The sequence below is a fragment of the Antennarius striatus genome, chromosome 1 (assembly GCF_040054535.1).
Source record: "Antennarius striatus isolate MH-2024 chromosome 1, ASM4005453v1, whole genome shotgun sequence".
NCBI lineage: Eukaryota > Metazoa > Chordata > Actinopteri > Lophiiformes > Antennariidae > Antennarius > Antennarius striatus.
Window position 1 is genome coordinate 11,403,782 of NC_090776.1, and position 18,872 is coordinate 11,422,653.

Genomic DNA, 18,872 nt, shown 5'->3' on the forward strand with positions numbered 1-18,872 from the left:
ATGGCCCCATTTTTCTTTTTCCATAGGGCAAGCACATGGATGTAAGAGCAGTGTTAACAGAATGCTGAGTAGCAACAGGAGCTTAGCCACAGTTGTGAGGCGCCAGAAGGAACAAGTTTAATCAAGACTTATGCACAGCCGTGACAGAGGAATACAAATATGCATATTTTAGAAACATGGGTTCCAAATGTAGTTGTAATTGTTGTTGAAAAATTGATGCCACGCTAATGAGTGCAAGACATCAGTCACACAGCGAGGCAGGGCAATTTCCCTGCTTTTCAGAGGAGCTATTTGTCTGCTCAACATGCAGCATGCTTGTTGAACTGTGTGAGTTTAAGTTGCAGCATAGCTATCCATCTAAGGTTAATCTCCTGTCGTGGTTTTTGAACTGAAGCTTCGATTTTAGTCTCCATAGGTCTTTTCAGGATTTGTCCAGTATTTTAACTTACATTTGATGAAGCTCTAAGTTAGCGGTATACTGATTTACTTGTTGGACCATGAACTTAATTTGATAAAGGTAAATGCCAATCAGAATTGAAAGTGATAGCATCAGGTTGCTCGCACATACACACAGACACACACACACACACACACACACACACACACACACACACACACACACACACACACACACACACACACACACACACACACACACACACACACACACACACACACACACACACTGGGATATGACATTGGCCAACACTGGGTCAGTGTCAGTATTATTGGATTTATTTATTCAAATTTGATTAAGTAGAACATCACTGAAGGCCTATGTGTGAAACAGCCCATCACTGCATTTTTGTGAAGTTTCTCAGTCTTCCAGGTCATGGTAGACCTGAAGAGGTCTTCAAGAAGCATCTTGGGTGAGATGTGAAATGTCTTCTAGCTTCCTAAAATACTTTACTCAATGCACAGTTTGTTGTGTACTTTTAGTTTCCACGCTCAGTGACACTCTTACTGGCTGGATGTGCTGTCTTGTTGGGGGCGGCCCCGTGAGTCCCGACTCTAATGAGTTGAGTCAGAGTCTCTCACTGTGTGGGAAGTGGGGGTCGTTGTGTGTGCTTAGTCGGAAATGGAAATAAATTATAAACAAGGCAATCACAGACTCACAGGCAACATCCTGCGACACCCATGAATTCCAAATTGTACTCGGACCTACTTGCATAGGTCAAAGATGTAAGCTAGTGCTCTGACCTACTGTCATTGATCTAAGCACTACCTAGTTTTCTCAAGGTCAAGGTCATCATCTCATTTTCATCCCCTTTGCTGCCTGAGTAATGTGCTTTTTGTTTCATCTTTCTATCTGCAACAGTTGCAAAGATATATGGGGGACATACTAACGAACGGACGAACATACGAACACTGACGATTACAATACATCACAGTTTTGAAGCGAGATGTCATTAATATTAATTACTGCTATATTAACACGCATCATCGTCACTGAATAGAATGATAGCAGTACATATTAAGATTGAGAATCCCTGTAGTTTGCAGTTCTGTACATTTGCTATGGTTATTTTAAAATGAATAATGCCTGTTAATCCCATTATCCAGTAAATCACTTGAGAAGGATCTATCTGCATTGATTTGAAAAGAAACTGACACATGTATCACGATGACATTTTCCGGCAGCATTCAGAGAAACCAAATCTGATGCCGTTGCAGTGACTCAGTCCCGCCCCTGACCCTGTCAAGCTTTCTCCAGGCCTCCAGAGTTTTACAAAGGCGGCAAGCAGACAGGATGACAAAGAGCTGTGAGCTGAAAAAATTGGATCCGTCCCCCTTTCAATCTGCCAGTTGAGCGGGTGCCAGTGCAGGACAGCCCAGTGTGCGCTAGGCGGCCCAAACATTTTGTCCATCTCTTCATGGCTTGGCCTCAAACACTCATTTTATCAACTGCTGCTGGGAATGCTGAGAATACCAGAGTCAGTGGGTTGTGGTATTCCAGATCATAGTGACCTCCCACAGGCATGTCAGGCATTATATCTGGCATCAGCACTTAAAAGGTTCCTGGAGTGGACACACCGACTGACAAAGATACAGCTGTCAGTATCTAGCTCTGCTTTACTGCAGTATGGCAGCGCAATTCTTACGTTTTACTTGTCCTTTATTTTCCTGTCAGTTTGCCTTTGGGTTTAGGAAACTAACTGTAAGCCAGTTTCTGCCAATGAAAACATTTGTCCACTCAAACCTTGAACCACTCTGTAATATAAATGTTAATGTGACATCTGTATTTGCCTTCATTAATTAATTTTCTTCCGTTTCTTTTTTTGTGAGTCACGGGGGTTGCTGGACCCTATCTCAGTTGACTACAGGTGGGAGGTGGGGGGACACTCTAGACCAGGGGTATTCAATTAAAAGTCACGGAGGTCCAGTTATATAAATTTCCTCTTAGTAAAAGGTCCGAACCCAAGTCCAGTTTATGTCGTATAGCCAGTCCCTATGTCCACATTATCATTTATTATCAAATTTCAATGTAGGATATGTTTAAGTGAGTGCACAGCTAGCTATTTTACCTCACCATAAATAAAAGTAGACCCAGGCAAATAAAATTCAACCTTTTATGTTAGTTTGAAGAACACACAAACCTCAGAATTAAACATAAAGTGCAAAAAAGAGCTGAATAACATTTTTTCTCGCAAATTAAAGACATCCCAGCCTAAAGAACTGAAGGCCTACACTTCAAGTAAAAAAACATTAACATGTTCAGAAAGCATGAATAAAAACTGTCTCTTTCAGGGGAAAAATACAAACAGAACTTTCTTCATTAGAGAAAGGGGCATGTGGCCTGCCAGTAATTTACTTGTACGCAAGTAACCTTGTACCCTGTGCCTGTGCACACCTTGTGGTGGTGGTCACCTTGTGGTGTCATGTTGGTGAAAGAGACCACTGGACTTTGTCAGCATCTCTTTTATTGCTGCATGTATGTCCTCTCCTCTTGTGTGTTTCATAGTGGTGTTACACTCAGCAAAGAGCTCCTTATCTTTGTGAAAGAACCTGACACACACAAAAGCTGGACATTACCAGTAACATCTGTAGACTCATCAATGGCCATAGATATGCATGGTGCTCTCTGAATAGCTGCATCAAGCTGTTAATGTTTCTGATTTTCTGGTTGCTGTTGAAGCTGACGTTTGGGAGTTTTTCCACACATCTCATCTTTCTGTTTTGCCCCATACAAAATGTCAACAACAGCTTTTAAGCACTTATTCACAACTATCCCATCACTAAAAGATGTTTTATATTGCCCCAAACTCCACCATGCCTTTAGTTAACATTCGTTTGTATTTTTCTCTGTCATTTTGCCCTCAGCTCGGACTTCAGGAGATAATTCTGCGCAAAAGCTCAGTGCCTTGTTTCGTAGTGGCTCTTCACATTATTAATTAATTAATTTATGCTACGTGTTCAGACCATATGAAGTAAAATGGTTTTGAACTGTCTGACGGAATAAACATAAATTTCGTCCACTTATTGTTAACCAGCGGTTTTCCTCATTAACCTCCCTTCATTTGGAGCTATACTGTCTTCATTGTCTCTCTTCCTCTTTGCTCCTGTAGCAGTAAACTCACAGCGGTAGCAGCAGCGAGCTGTCTCTCTTCGTGGTACGCTGACAGAGCAGATAAACAAACAATCTAATTGGCTGAACTGAGTGGCGCTACTTCCATCTTAACTGGAGTAGCAGCGCCCGCCATCTGTAGCTGCGACCATCAAAAAAAATGCGCCAAGAAAATCTCCTCTCGTGAATTTATCATGGAGTCGTCACGGGTCTGGACAGAACCATCACGCGGCCTGGATCCTTACCGTGGTCCGCCATTTGGTGACCCCTGTTCTAGACGCATTGCCAGTGTATCGGGGAGCCACACCAAAGAAAAACATATGTGTAATTTGGAAATGTTCAATTCACAAAAGCTGCATGTTTTTGGAGATGGGAGGAACCTGGAGAACCTGGAGAGAACACTTGTAGACACGGGGAGAACATACAAACTATGCACAGGAAAGACTAATAGAAAGTCAAAGGGAGTTCACAGAGATCGGGACATGAAGGATTCTGCAGAGAGAGGCAGAATTAAGGCATAAAGATGGCATCCATGTGGCAGAAAGTGGCGAGTCAGAGCTGATCATCTCTATCAGCGTCATTAATGCTGATACTGAGGAAGGAAGGACGACAAATGGGGGATGGGGTCTCTTTTGTGAATGAAGAGCTCAGGTCCACAACTGGAGCAAAATTGTCTTTGCTGACCCTTGCGCTTTATTGTGTCTGTATTATTCTTTTAATTCTGTACATGGTTTGACTTTATGATACAGAAAACAAATAGACAAATTATTACGGTACAAACGTGTTTTTACGGTGAAAGTGAAAGTACTATGCATATAAAGGCATTTCAAAATATTTTCCTCATGGCGGAAATATATGCTAACATGTTCATTTCTTATTTTCTTTACCTTTGTTTTTAAAAAAAAAATACATTCACCTAATAGTGTGCAGACAGTAAATATTGTGCTACAGTGGGAGATGAAATTAACAGCTATCAAACACATTTTCCCCAGAAAAAGCACACATTAGATTAGATATTGCCATCCTACCACCTGCATCTTTATCTGTGTGGAAGGGTTCCATCCATCCGTAATGGGCTGATAGTGACTTCATGCTCTTCCTCCTTCTTCAGTTCGAATGTCTATTGATACGTTACACAACAGTGGTAAACGGGAAAAAAGAATATACAGGTTGTCCTCAACATACAAACACAATTTGTATGTTGTGTTTCTGTGTTGGGTGTTGGTGCTGTGTGAATGGTGCTGCCCCCGTGGGGGTTTGTGGCAGAAAGCATTACTGCAGGACAATAGCCGGATATGGCGGTGCACATTTGTTTGTATCTCTGAATGTTTGTAAATCGATTGTTCGTAAATCATGGACTACCTGTGCGAGGTTTGAAAAGCTGTATTTAGCCCCTAATTTAACTCACATGTTAGTAATGTCATTGCCATCTTCCAGTGATTGTAAATGAGGGTTGTTGGGTTCTGTTGGGTTCTGTTGCCTATTGGGATAGGATATGATGGTGGCGCGTGCACCCGCAGCAGCTCGTCTCTCTCCCGCTAGAGGGGTTCTTTCATGTTTTTTACTGCCTGTGGGTCTGAGAGGACTGTAATTTCATCTGTGCTGTATGTCGTGCATACATGGTACATGTGACAATAATGTTGGCTATGGCTATGAAGTGTTTACTTTTCAGCATGTTTAGGATGTCCACATCACTCAGTCCCAGCCAGAGAAGGGCCTCTGTTGATAAAAATAGGACTGGTTTTGAGAGTGGTCTGTTCTACCTCAAGAGTGACTCAATAAGGAGGGTAGTCAATATGGCTGCTCCAGACGGCGAGTCAATGAGGGAAGAGACTGGCTGCTGAGCCAAGGGTAGAATAGGAGAGAACAGGGGGTCTTTGTGTGGAGAGCTGACCCTCACCGGTCCTCTTTATTGCCCTTTTTGCAATATTAGAGCAGGAATTAGAAACCAACAGTGTGGAGAAAGAGTTGTCCCACATCCCACAAGTGATTCTGATATTCTGTGACTTCATCACCTGACTTTAGTACATCTCAACCAGACAGGAAGCCATGCAGCATCTCTAAATGTGCTTTCAACACTGAGTTACAGCTCCATTTGTCCTGCTGTCTCATCTCAGAGAGGAAGTGTGTTAGAGATAGCCAGCATATGAGGAAGTGCGTACAACCGTACTCACAAACCTTTTGGACAAACTGGGTTTGGGACAGAGATAGCAGGTAACACCCATCAAGTACATAACTCCATTTTCCAGGCCATTTTGTGGTCCTCTCTGGTTTACCATTATTCAAAGAGGGGCCTCTTACACTGAGGGGCCTGAGGAGATTAGACTTCCCACTGTAATGTGGTTTCTGACACCCTCTTCCTTCTTTAGATGCAGCTATCGTTAAAAGCCTGCAGTGGTTGAACTAATGAATGCTGGCATAAAGACGTGTGTTCTCATCGCAACATTCAAGGGATGATTAATTTTATTCTTGTGTGCTCCGTAACCATATCATTGATGAATTCATTACAAGAGGAAAACGTTGTGAATTTCCCCGTTGTGGTAAAATGAATCGGATCTCCCTCTTTGGTGTGTGTTCTCTCACAGCGAGGTCTGGCTGCACTTTAACGATGTGATGTACGACCTGTTGAGTATTTATATTTCTGCCACACCTGCACATCACAGCCCTATTAGTCCCCAAAACGTTCCTGCACTTCGACCTAAAAGTTTACCCTTACCCTGGTAAGATCTCTTCTTAGTGTTTGGTGGTTCCTATATGCATTGCAAAAGACAAAAATAATTTTTTTTAGGAAAATTCTGATTAAAAGTCTGCTCATTCTGATATAAGTTGACTTTGACCGCCACCACAGATGATGATGTTTTTCTTTTCTGTCTGATCTTTAGAGATGGACAAGGTCACATAAATGACGATAACCTGAAAAAGTTGTAGAAAGAGTTGCAATTGTATTTGATCGTAGCCCCTTAGCCATGCCATCGTATCCCCCTTCCCTCACATGTGTTTCCACACCCAGCCCCATCTTGCCTCTGCCCTGCCCCACTGACTGTGGGTGTTTATTTGCAGCTCCAAGCAGATGGTTTGCCATTTTGTCCGACATTAGAGCCGGAGCTAAGCCCTCCCCTACCACTCCTATGGAAGGGATAAAAAGCTGCTAATGGCAGCTGCTTTGGCTCTGATGGGACGTCAGGACCTTCAAGCTTGTTCCGCTTCCTCCTCAGATGGAGAGTGGCTGAAGATGGGCCTCGAAGCTCCATCTAACCCACACGCCCACTGCTCCAGCAGCGTACAGCAGAGATGATTAAGCATGCTGTGGCGCTTCTGGTCTGCAGGACTGACAAATTCCCCCTACTGCTACTCTGCTCTGGTCTCCTTCCATCTGTCATCTTCTCCATCAGTAAAATGCATTTGCTGGTGTTTTCATATTCTGGCCACTGTGTACACCAGGCAGCTCTGAATTTATTGATTTCCTGAAATCAGCTGCTTGCTTCAGTCTAATTTAAAAGTACTCACTTACCTCCAAGATTTACAGGGGAAAATGGGCTTTTCTGGCTCAAGGCAGGATGTATTTTATTACCTTATTCACTCGAATCTCACACCCACTTCTGCCTAAAGGGATTTTCAAAATAAAATATTGTGTGTGTAAACTCTGCATCAGCAGATCCAGTGAAAATGGACCAGTCTAAAGGTGATTGTTTTGTACATGCACCATTGAAGGCCTTATAATAATAATGGCCTCACACTTCCAGTTGGAGTGGCCGACATCCATCAGTGTCCATCAACACAGAGGGAGAAAACTCTGTCCTGTTTCTAAACTCCAGTCTTCATCAAGGCATTGCAATAACACAAGTTCACAGCATAGTCTGACAAACTTTTTAATGCGGAAATAGAAAAAAATCTATTTCTTCAATATGTGCGAGTGTGCTTTCGAGAAACCTAAATGCACAGAGGACAAGCAGCCACATCGTCCCTATAATGGACCAGGCATTACATCGCCTCTCTCTCTGGATCTCACACCAGGGACTTAGTGCCGCAAGGTAGAGAAATTACATCCTAGTAGTTAAATAGCTGAACCATTGACATAACATATCTCCCCCTCTTCTCTTCTTTTCTGTCTTCCTTCCTTTTGCTTCTCGCTCTCCCCTGGAGACTTGCCATTTCCTTGGAAGAGAGCAAGGATATTTTAAAGTGCATTTAACATTCAGGCTCCTTTTTCTGTCCTTTTGCTGCATTATTAAAATACCTTCATACCCTCTTAATTATTTTTCAAGCTCGCCTCCATCCCTGCAGAACTGGTAATTGGTGTTATTTATCTAAACAATACCACTGCGTGACTATTAGGGTGGGAGTGCTTGAATAATGGATGAGGACAAATGCAAAGCCACTGCACTTACTCTGACTTTGGCGCTATCCATGTCGGTGCGATGTTGTCATTTATGCTTGATGACAGGAAATGACAGTTGTGTTTAGTGTTTACTCCTTCACAACACTCTCTCCTTATAGTAAAGCAAGATGTGATATTTGCTTGCCAGTGAGGCTGGACTGGGTTAAATTTGTCAGTTCCTCTCGTCCAGTTCCAGCAGGGCCTGTGGTTCCGTAATGAATAGCCTTCTGCAGACTCTGGGATGGACTCAGGCGCAGCAGCTGAAAACATAGCATGGACAAAAAGATGTGTTGCTTGGGAAACATTTCTCTGGGATTCCTGTTGTGTCTTTTGACTGTGCTGTTTAAGGCGATGACATCTTAGGAGATGGGATTTTTGCTCTCACTTGCGATGTGGTTTAACTGCAGAAGCAGCCATATTTGCAGTTCCTTGTATTTCTTATATTTTACAGTTAACGCCTTAAGAATAATACATAAAATGTATATAAAAGTAAATTATACTCACCAGTTAGCAGTTAAACAGGCTTTGTTTATGTTTACAATAAAAGTGCCTGAACATAGCAAGATAGACAAAGACTCTCTTCGTATCTGTTGCTCTTTGCCGTTCAGGCCCTAGCAGTCCTTTTCTGAAAAGTAACATCTTTGTAGAGCATCTGACTAAGATCTATTCTCCACCCCCGCCCCTCTCCAGGTTCAGCAGCGCAGCCCTTTAGCCCCTTCTGGTTCACTGTGGAGCCCCAGGACACACTGGCCATCCGGGGCCACTCAGCACTGCTCAACTGCTCGGCACACAGCGACGCAGCCACAGCGGCGCGCATCGAGTGGAAGAAGGACGGCACCTTCATGAGCCTGGTTTCAGACGAGAGGCGACACATCCTCCCCGACGGCTCGCTGTTCTTCACCCACGTGGTCCACTCCAAGCACAACAAACCCGACGAAGGCACCTATCAGTGTGTCGCCACCATCGACAATCTGGGGTCCATCTCCAGCCGCACGGCCCGCCTCTCGGTAGCAGGTAAGGCTGCTCCATTCATCAGCACAGATATTTAAAGCGTTTACCAATGTTCAGATTTACGGCATGGGGCTGATTGACAAGGTGAAGGAAACACCTGAGTGAACAAGCTAGTGAGCTCACCAGTCTCACAGTTCATCGTATCAGAAACTGGAAATGTATGTCTGCAAGTCAATATTAAATAAAAGTAAGCGGTTTATTAATATATCGTACAGAGCACAGCTAAAAACGAACTCTTTTTAGAATGGATTCAGTTGTTTAAAGAGTTGTTCACCAATAATTTCCATTCAGTCATCCTGTCACTGCCATCCTGAGACAAAGTCATTAACAGTCAAGAACCTTCACAGCAAAGCAGTTGCAATTTTTTGTATAAGGTTAAAAATCTACAGCTGAAAACAAGAATTTTTTCAACTAAATTATTCCATGTGCTTCAAAGAGCAGGACTGATTTGAAAACCGGAACTTAAGTCACACAACAAAGAGTTCTACCGGAGCAGAGGTCGTTCTACCAGGTGTTAAATGACATTTTTTGGTGTTTTACCTGTAATAGAAAGCGGAACCAGTCTTTTGTTGAGTTTAAAAAAGTCTTTTCAAACCATTGTGGGACCTTGGAGCCCCTGGAGATTTGGATTTATGCTGTGTCGGCTCTCTGAAGTCAATTTATGTTTGATTTCCGGTTGTTTCGGTACATTTTAGAACAAAATTTCTGCAACACAGAGAATCTCCAGAAATGCTTTGTGGATGAACCTCCACCAAACCTGATATCAGCAGGAGGACAGGTGGATAGTAGTTTTTATTTCTGACGGAGCTGTTCTTTTAAGAATAAAAATAAGACACACTGTAGTCTTTTTTTATTTTATTGACTTCTTCCTTTAACCCTTTATTAAAAATGTTTTGTTTTTAAATTTTGCTCTTTCAGACTGAAAATGCGCAGCGACATGGTGTCTGTCGATATGAGAAGACATTTCTCTTGCTCTACCTTGCTGATTGTTTTTTTTTGCCCTTGGATTTTCGAGCCTTTTGTTCTCTATAAATTCCGCCTCCTTCTGGGGAGCCTGAGTGCATTGTCCCAACGGTTAAATGCCTTTAAAAGGCTCTGTTTTCTTCCCCATTACCGACCCCACAATGTGACCTTGTTCAGTTTGATAACTGCCAGCGACGTGACGATTATGAGGTGTTTTGAGTCAAGTCATGCCCCAAAATTCAATTTGCAGCTGGAGGAGCCACAGAATGCATTTCCTGTGTCCTCCGTCAGGTTTTAAGACACTCTCCAAAGGCCTCTCGATAACAATGGGATAGCACAGTGTAAGCCTCTCGGAGGCTGAGTGCCTGTGTGAATGTCCCATCGGTGAATTGACATTGGAGAGATTGAGAATGGTTTTCCTTCTTCTTTCAACGCTTGAGAATAGCAATGCTGGAAATGCTTCATCACTCAATTCCTAAACAAAAGATCTACATATTAGTCTAGTAATTGTGAGAGGTGACACTATGTCAGTCTGATCGTTTGGAGACGCAGTGAAACATTCAGAAAGGACATGACTTTAGTTCCTCACTGCGTCTTTCTCAGGTGTTGCTGCTTCAGCTTCAACAGAAAAGAGGGTCTGTGCTGGAGCTGATGTTTTTTCCTGAATAATTGAGAATGATGGTGCGGTGCAGAGCTTTGGAAACATTCAGACTGAAGTGTTCTGAGGCATTTATTTTTATCTTATTCTCACTCAATTTAGCCTGGAGTAGTGATAGTCCAGATATCGACATGTATGTACCCAACCCAAAGCCAACTGTCAGTGTCAAATGGGTTACTAGATGCGATTTTTGCATATGCGTTGCTCTCTTTAAGTCTTGTTAACCATACGTGGACGATATCCAATCTATTCCGACACTTCATCAATACCTGCCGCTAAAGCCGAATCCAAATGGAATACAGTGGGGACTTATTTTGTGTCTCTGCCAAGAAGAGTTGTGCTATTAGATGATCTCAGAGCCAGTGGGATCTGCCCCGGTCAGCCATGATAGGACGTTAGAATAAATCAGTTTCTACTTGAAGAGGGGAGCAGGTGAAATCTGTCAGCTATTATAGACACTTTACTCATGGAAATTCATAGACGTGAAAGCATCAACCATTACGTGTGTTGCATACACACAAGTGTTGAACCCATTAATCTCTTCTCGTTTCTGGTTTGACATACACACGCGCACCACGAGCGTTGCTGTATCTCCAGTTGGCTGGAAGCTGGCCAATAAAAAGGTTAATTGCAGTGCAGAGAGAGCAGGCCGTTAGGCCGCCATCAGAGCCCCGGAATGCCGGTGCAGGCGTGGGTGGCTTGGGTGTGACCTCTCCGTTGAAATGATGGAATGAGTCACGAATGGTCGGCGTGACAGAGAGCGTATCTGACAAATACCAGAGTAATATCTGGGATGGATTTTGAGAAGGTGACGCGTGTCTCATTCACGCCTTCACTTCCACATGTCACCGCTAAAGCCCCGGCGCTTATGATGTGTTGACTAGTTCATACATTGAAACAATCAAAATTACACTTAATCAACTCTGTGATAAAGAAATCATCAATTCAAAGTGTCTCGATTGTCGTTATGGCAAGATTTAAAAATAACTGTCTCCGATTACTTGGCAGTGAGAGACAAATGTTTAATTTTTGTCTGCTGTGATTATTGTCCAGCTTTCAGTCGCATCCGTTCACACGTGGCATTTCCTGTGTTTTCTTTGTCCTTGCTTTGTCATACATCTAGACTGCATATTTAATCCTGTGTGCACAGTCACACAACGTAGAAACACAGGCAAAAAAAAAAAAGATGGGAGGGGGGGTGTCGTATTGGAGCCCAGTTTTATGTATTCTGTTTGAGTCTTTGTAGGAGAAAAGGAGGAGGAGAGAAATTATAGGGCAGAGAGGGAGCGGCGGTGATAGTCAGGACACGGAGCGAGACGCGAGTAATGAGAAATCCCATCTTAAGTGTCGACCGTTCTCCCTCGCAGCTGTCCCTCCTCCCACCGGCACGCTTTGAACTCTTCAAGAATTGCTTGAGGTGAGCCCCACCTCGCCACAGCCTAGCAGGGAAACCCCTAAATGAGACAACAGAAGAGGAAATAGAATAAATTTACCCTCCCTCCCACTGTCCTGCAGTCTGTCTCTGGATGTCTGACCTCTCTGGGTGGAGATGAGTCTTTTGGTTTTTCTCCCTCCTCCTCCTCTTCTTCCTCCTCACCTAGGCCTCTGTGGCATGTAAAGATAATCAGACTTATTATCACGTTTCACTGATGTCTAAATTCTCCCTCCTCACACTTGTCGAAATTAAAAAAAAAACCAAACACTCTGCTGTGTGTTGTGTACGTACTGTCTCCTTTGATAGAGTCGGACGCCCTTTGAAGGATTTAGGGGTGTCAGCAGATTCTTTAATCCCTTTTTTGATGTGTTTTAATCTGTTTTTTATTTGACTACAGACTAAACCCCCAAGGACATGGCAGCTTGGAACTGTGAAAAGCGATGATTGCGTCACCGTTGCATGGATGATCTTTTGTGTTGTCGTCAGGCATATTTTGTTGGTCATACTGCTGATTAAATCATTTGGCTTCCGTTCATATCGTGAATGTCAGCTGAGTTTTTAGTGACTCAAATGAAGGGAATGCGGCTGACGTAGGAGAACTCAGACACAAATGTGGTCTAATACTCCTCACAGGCCCATCATTAACAACGTTTAATTGGATGTTATTGGACAGAGACGGCTTGATGTGTGTGTTCCTCCAGAAGAACACTGACGAAGCCCCCTCCCCGTCTCCGCTGTGGGTCCTCAGTCTCACACACACTAACTGCCTGGCCTGTGAAATATGTTTTGTGAGCTGACCGTAATCTGAGCAATAAATTCCACCGTGACAGACCTCATAATATTCAGCTCGTCAGTCTTTTTTTTGGGGGGGGGGATAGTATCTGAGTCTTGTCGTTTGTGGAACTGTGTTGTATGAACGGGTGCTGTGACTTCTGCCCTACAACATTTAGTGTCTTGCCCCCCCCCCCCCCCCCCAACTGAATTTATATGAATTTTCATGGGTTTAAGCATTTAATATTCTTCTACCCCTGCATGGTCAGAAATAGAAATCCCTGGCTTCAAATGCATTTAAAAAGATTGCTGCTGTCAGCTTTTATGCAAAGATCCTTTTAATTTTAAGATGGATTTTTGTGCGGATGTAGATTCTAGATCAGAATCTCAACACCAAGAGATAACCCCCCCCCCCCCTTTTTTTTTTTTACATTTTACTCATTACATAAAAATACTAATAGGCCAATCAGGATAGAAAATACCAAAGCATGTCCACCCCATGATGTCCCGTTCTCATACAGATGATAATCTGGATCTGGGAGATTAAAATCCCATATTTTGATGGGGGCAGTATGTAAGAGGTCACAGTACGACACAGCCACCAATATGAAGCTGCAGATTAGGACTCATTCAAATATATTCAGGTTTTCATTAAATATAGGAATTTATATCTAGATGAAAAATCGAGCCATGTCTGCTTTTCTGGAAAAAATATTTGAGTTGATACCTCGTGAGGATAAACACAATTCCAACGTCTAGGAGTATTTTCATGGAGTTATTGAGGTAGAGAATGTAACTAAGCAGCAGCATCACCTCTGACAAACGGTAGTTACAGGAGTTTGTTTTCAGCCCTGAAACTGACGTCTGATCGCTCAGGTTCAGTGATGGAGGAAGGTGCTTTCTAGTTTAATAGGTTATTTTTTGAACCTGAACCTGGTTATGTACCATTACTGCAGGTTATGTTTCGAGTGCTTCTAATCCAAGGAATTGAATGCATATTTTAATAGCTGTAAAGTCAAATTTATAATCCAGCATTTCTGATGTTTGCCCAGAATTCATGCACACACATGTGCACGCATGCACACACACTGCCACATGCACGCACACACACACAGACACATACAAATCTGTGTGCATTCATTAGCTTGTTAAATTTAGATTTATCTTAGAATTGTCTTTCCTTTCTCCTTCTTTGTCCTTCCTCCCTTTGTGCTTTCTCTTACTTCATCAGCCGCTGTCCTTGCTTTTACCCTCTTTGCTATCTCTCAGCCTTCCGCTCCCTTTTATGATCCTTGCAGATCTCCACCTATTTCCCCAGCCCTCCCACTGACACACACACGCACATTGTCACACTCTTGCTCATTTATCTGTCCCACAGCAGTGCCTCCAGGTCAGACGGAACCAAAATGGCAAGCAAACAGTTATAAATCTGAAAAACAACCGTGCCCCCTGTTTCTGCGGAGGAACCTCTGGAAAGAATACATCAACCGTGTCATTGTTTCCTCTTTAAAATGTGATCTTTTGTTTGGGGTGTGTGTGGTGAGTCTCCACCGCACCAAACTGGCTAAATTTGAAATCGTTTCTCGCCCTTTTTATTTTTGTTGTAGAAGTCAACGTTTTACACACCCAAAAGTGTGGAACAGGCTTCACTTTTTAGTCTGAAAACCCAAGATTTGTTTTAAAAATGTGAGTGTTTAAACACAGTCACAGTAACAGGAGAGCAGTTTTATATCAGGTTGTTCAGGTTGGCATCTGTGTGCTTATATGATTTGATGTTTGTATTTATATTGTCAAGAAGTGTTCATGAGCATATAATGATGACAATGATGATCTGATCAACCGTCTGACCGCAGCATCACATAATTATAACTGGATTTGTGTAACCGATCTTTTCATCAGGTGTAAACATGACAACAAGAGTAACAAAGAAAATGTAATGTGTTCACATCAGTACACAATGTTCACACATCGATACACAGGGCATAGAAAAATAAACCTTCAGAACATACTTGTATTTGTTATCTTAGTGCTAGATGACAACCTTACAGTGGACTAGATATTTCTGCATCCGTTCTGCAAACCAGTCCGCATTGAGATTCTCCAGGTATCACCCGTCCAGACGCCGGTAATACTTTAATGCAGAAAAGGTTTATCGTAGTATTTAAGCAACCTGAGACAAAGTTTTGCAATTAGTCGGATCGGAACGGTGAAAGAAAGGGCTTAAAAGAGAGATGAGGAGTTGAGACTAATGGTAAACTGAAAATACATCTTCTATTGCATCCAGCCATTGGTTATTCACTAATCACAGGTTATGTACTGTGAACGGTTTCAAATGATTGTATTTGTGATCAGTGTGAACACATCCCCAATCAAGAATACACTTAAGTTATTACGTTGCGTAAGAGATGACAGTCGAGCCTCAACATTGCTATATGATAGCTAGCACACTTTTAAAGTCAAAATAATCAAATAATCAAAAATGCATTCAAGATTTGCAAACAGTGGCGTGACAAACTAAAGGATGTCAATAAGATCTCTGTGTAAGAGGTTCGCCGCGTCTGAACAAGAAGAACAGGAGCTGGAGGTGAGAGTCACTGCCTGTCGACGGCAGTGTGCTAGGTAGCATTAGCCTTCAAGGCTGGGGGCAGGGTTTAGCTTCTCCAGGATGACTGTCATTGGTTGCTGAGGTTCTGCTGGGAACGCAGTGATCTTCCAGATTTTGACTTTCTTACAGTAAATAGAAGACATGGTAGCCCCCAGGTGTGTCCGAGCGCCTCCCCCCACCTGACCACTGGATGCTTCTGTCCGATTCTCCACACTTCATTCTGAACCATACGTATGCACATTTCCAGATGCCCTTGTATGACCAATTACTTGTTGCTTGGTTGCTGATTGCCGGGGTTGTTGCCATGACGAATGGCTCTGACCCAGAAGCGGGGTCAGGGTCACAGTGATGTTCCATTACCCTGATCTCCATCCATCCCTGGGACTTGAAAGGAATAGGCTTGGAATAGGAGAGGGTGGAGATAAAACGGACAAGAGAGACTGCTGGGAAGTCGCACTTGAGCTGAAGCGCATTAATCATACACGGAGCTGATAAATGAAAACATTCAGCTACCCTTGGTGTGCGTGTAATGAAAAATGAAAATCAGTAAAATGCTGTTAAAAAAGGAAACAAAATGTGAGGTGTTGTAGATGGCTGCTGAGATGAGGCCGTCAAGGATTCGCCAACAGAACGGCTGAAAAAATATGATGTGGGAAATCTGTGGATGGATCCATCTCTGGTTCTCCCCCCTGGAGGACGGCAACAGGGAGTCTGTTGGGCTGGAGGTGGATGACAGCCTCCAATTTATGTGTATTCACTGACTGATTAGGTCCTGTGGGTGGGTGTAAGGGCTGATGGAGACTATCTCTGCTCTCCAGACACCTCAGTGCCTGCTGCCTGCGTGTGACCATACAGAACGGCCGCGCCTCTTAATTGTTTTTCTATCTTTGTATAATTCCAGTGACATATCGTCTTTCAGCATGAAATTTATTCTTGTTGGAAATTCGGGGTGAGATGAGTGCGTGATCGTTTGTGCACAATTTCAGAGCTTCATCTCAAGCTGTTGGCCGATATACTCCCTACCCCCTCAACAGTGAAACCCAGTATGAATAAGAAAGAAACAGGAATATGACCCAGTAACCCATGTTTGATCTGGGCTCTGTGTCGCTGCTTTTTACTTTCCACGAGTGATTTATTCTTTTTTTTTTTAACACGTAAGATGTGAGCAATTTGTTCTAACTTATTTATTTGGTTATTGTTTTAAATGTTAATGTACAGGTTTTATTATACACTCATGAAGGATTAGTTTTACATCTTTTCATAGGTTAATTTCTTCCGTGAAGGTGAGAAATGGTGTCTGTCAGTATCCACACAAAAGCTGTTTCTTTTTATGTTACTGAACTTTTTACAGATTAAATGCAATTGATCAGAGGATGTTTGCAAAACCTCCAAATACTCAGGGACATTCTCTGTCCCATCAATGCTGTGTTTCAAATTTTGAATGGAAATCCGTCACCCAGTCCGACTTGCTCCACTTCCAGCCTGACGTTACGGTGAAAGTGATGGTGATGTTACTGTCCTCTAATCAGACATAACTGACTGCTGGACTCGGCAGTGGGAGATAAAGTCTTGCACGGTGGTTTTTCTATCTGCCTTTTCATGGCCGCTACATCCCGTCCTCAGCTACCTGAACTCCTACAGATGTACATCGTAACCCTGCTGATAGCTGATGTGTCTGCACAACACTGGTGGTTTTTCAGCCTCAATTTTTTCCCCCTCAAATGCTCTCATTTTCATTTCGGACCCAAAGGATCGAGTCAGAGGGGTCAGAAAGAGGCTGCCGGCACGACTTGTTAATCAGCTTGAGTGTTTTGTCTTTTATAAGTGCTTTGCTACCATCTGCTCTAAAATATCTTCTTGTACATGAGTAGCATAATTTTGGGCTCTCATTCAGTTTTGAGTCGCTGCTTGATAGCTTCAGCGACACGTCTGATTCACGGAGCTTCCTCGGACTGAACGCGACACCAGAATTCACTGATGCGGTGACGCTTTTTACTCTTCAATTTTTATTTATTTTTTATTATGGTCAAAGTTATCCATTCGCACAGTTTAAAATGGAATAAATAAATTGTCTGCATACACTCATCATGCACTTGGAATATGTCATAATGAGGCGTTTGGTCAGACCACTCCTCCGTATCTGAACCCTGCACAGGTTCTCTGCCTCCGGGGCGTCCTTTCTTGTTCCTCACAGTCTTGAGCCTGATCCCTAAATAATGATGGAGTGTGTTCTGGCAGAGAGCTGGAATGTAGTGTTTACTACATACATGAGTAGCTCTGCATTAAACAGAACTTAAGGCTGTAACCAGTGACCTGTGTGAGGAGTTCACACTGCAGTGTGCACATCGTTTCAGTCAGTCAGTCAGTCATTTTCTTAACCCGCTTAATCCGCTTACGCAGGTCGCGGGGGAGCCGGTGCCTATCCCGGCAGTCTCAGGGCGTGAGGGCACGACGCCAGTGCACCACGGAGCCACATAGAGACAAACAATCGCTCACACACACTCCTACGGTCAATTTGGGACGGCCAATCAACCTGAAGCGCATGCTTTTGGAGGTGGGAGGAAGCCGGAGAACCCGGAGAGAACCCACGCAGACACGGGGAGAGCATGTGAACTCCGCACAGAGCGGGACTCGAACCCGGGTCCGCCGTGTTGTGAGGCGGCAGCGCTAACCACTGCGCCACCGTGCCACCCCCACAGCGTTTCAAATCTAGGATATTACTTCTGTTTGAAATGTTAAAATCCAAACATTTGATTCATTTGAGTTTTTTTTGTTTGGTATGTTTTGGCAGCAAGCTATGGAATATTATGGTTTTATTAGTGTTCAAACGTTAGGTCCTCAAATTATGGCATACTTCTTTTATCTACTTGTAGATAAAATGAATCAATAATTGTTCATTCATTCATTTTCTTAAAGAAAAGACAATCTGTAATTGTCACTTATCCAAATCGTAGTTGTGTAGCGCTCAGGTTTTCCTAACTGTGCATTGAAAAGTGTTGACTGATATTCTCGGTCCTCGTCTCCTTCCCAGATAGGGATACATTCACAGTTTGGGATCATTGTGCTCCTCCACATCCCCCCTTTTCATCTCCCGGTGCCTGTCTGAGCCTGCATGAGGATGTTTTGGGTTATCGTATTCACAGGCACCTCCTGGAAGATAAATCGGGCTTCTTAGAGTGCATTCTAAGTGTTTAAAGAGAGTTGACTCTGGTTTTTTTGATGGCTTTCCATGTCTTGGAGAAATGTTGGCTGAAAAGCACGACTGAACATTTATATTCCAGATTTTTGCAAGGCTTGTTATTTGAAAAGATGTTACATAGAGGAGCAAAAAGCATTCAGATATTGATGTTGTCATGAGGTCCGTTTGAATTTTTTACTGAATTCTAAAGCATAATCACTAGATGATGTGTCATTTTATGGAGATATCCTTGGAAATATGGAGCGAGAGAAATGTGTGAATCCAGGGTGATAGAAAAAAAGCAGTAC

General features: G+C 43.0%; 1 protein-coding gene across 9 annotated transcripts in view; it reads left to right on the top strand.

The window, feature by feature from the left end:
• Positions 1-18,872, top strand: part of neo1a (neogenin 1a) — a 156,051-nt gene that overhangs the window by 47,074 nt on the left and 90,105 nt on the right. For all 9 annotated transcript variants that reach the window (XM_068310132.1, XM_068310175.1, XM_068310140.1 and 6 more), the window contains exon 2: positions 8,634-8,957. In XM_068310132.1, the coding sequence (XP_068166233.1) occupies positions 8,634-8,957 (324 nt within the window). The remainder of the gene's footprint in view (positions 1-8,633; positions 8,958-18,872) is intronic.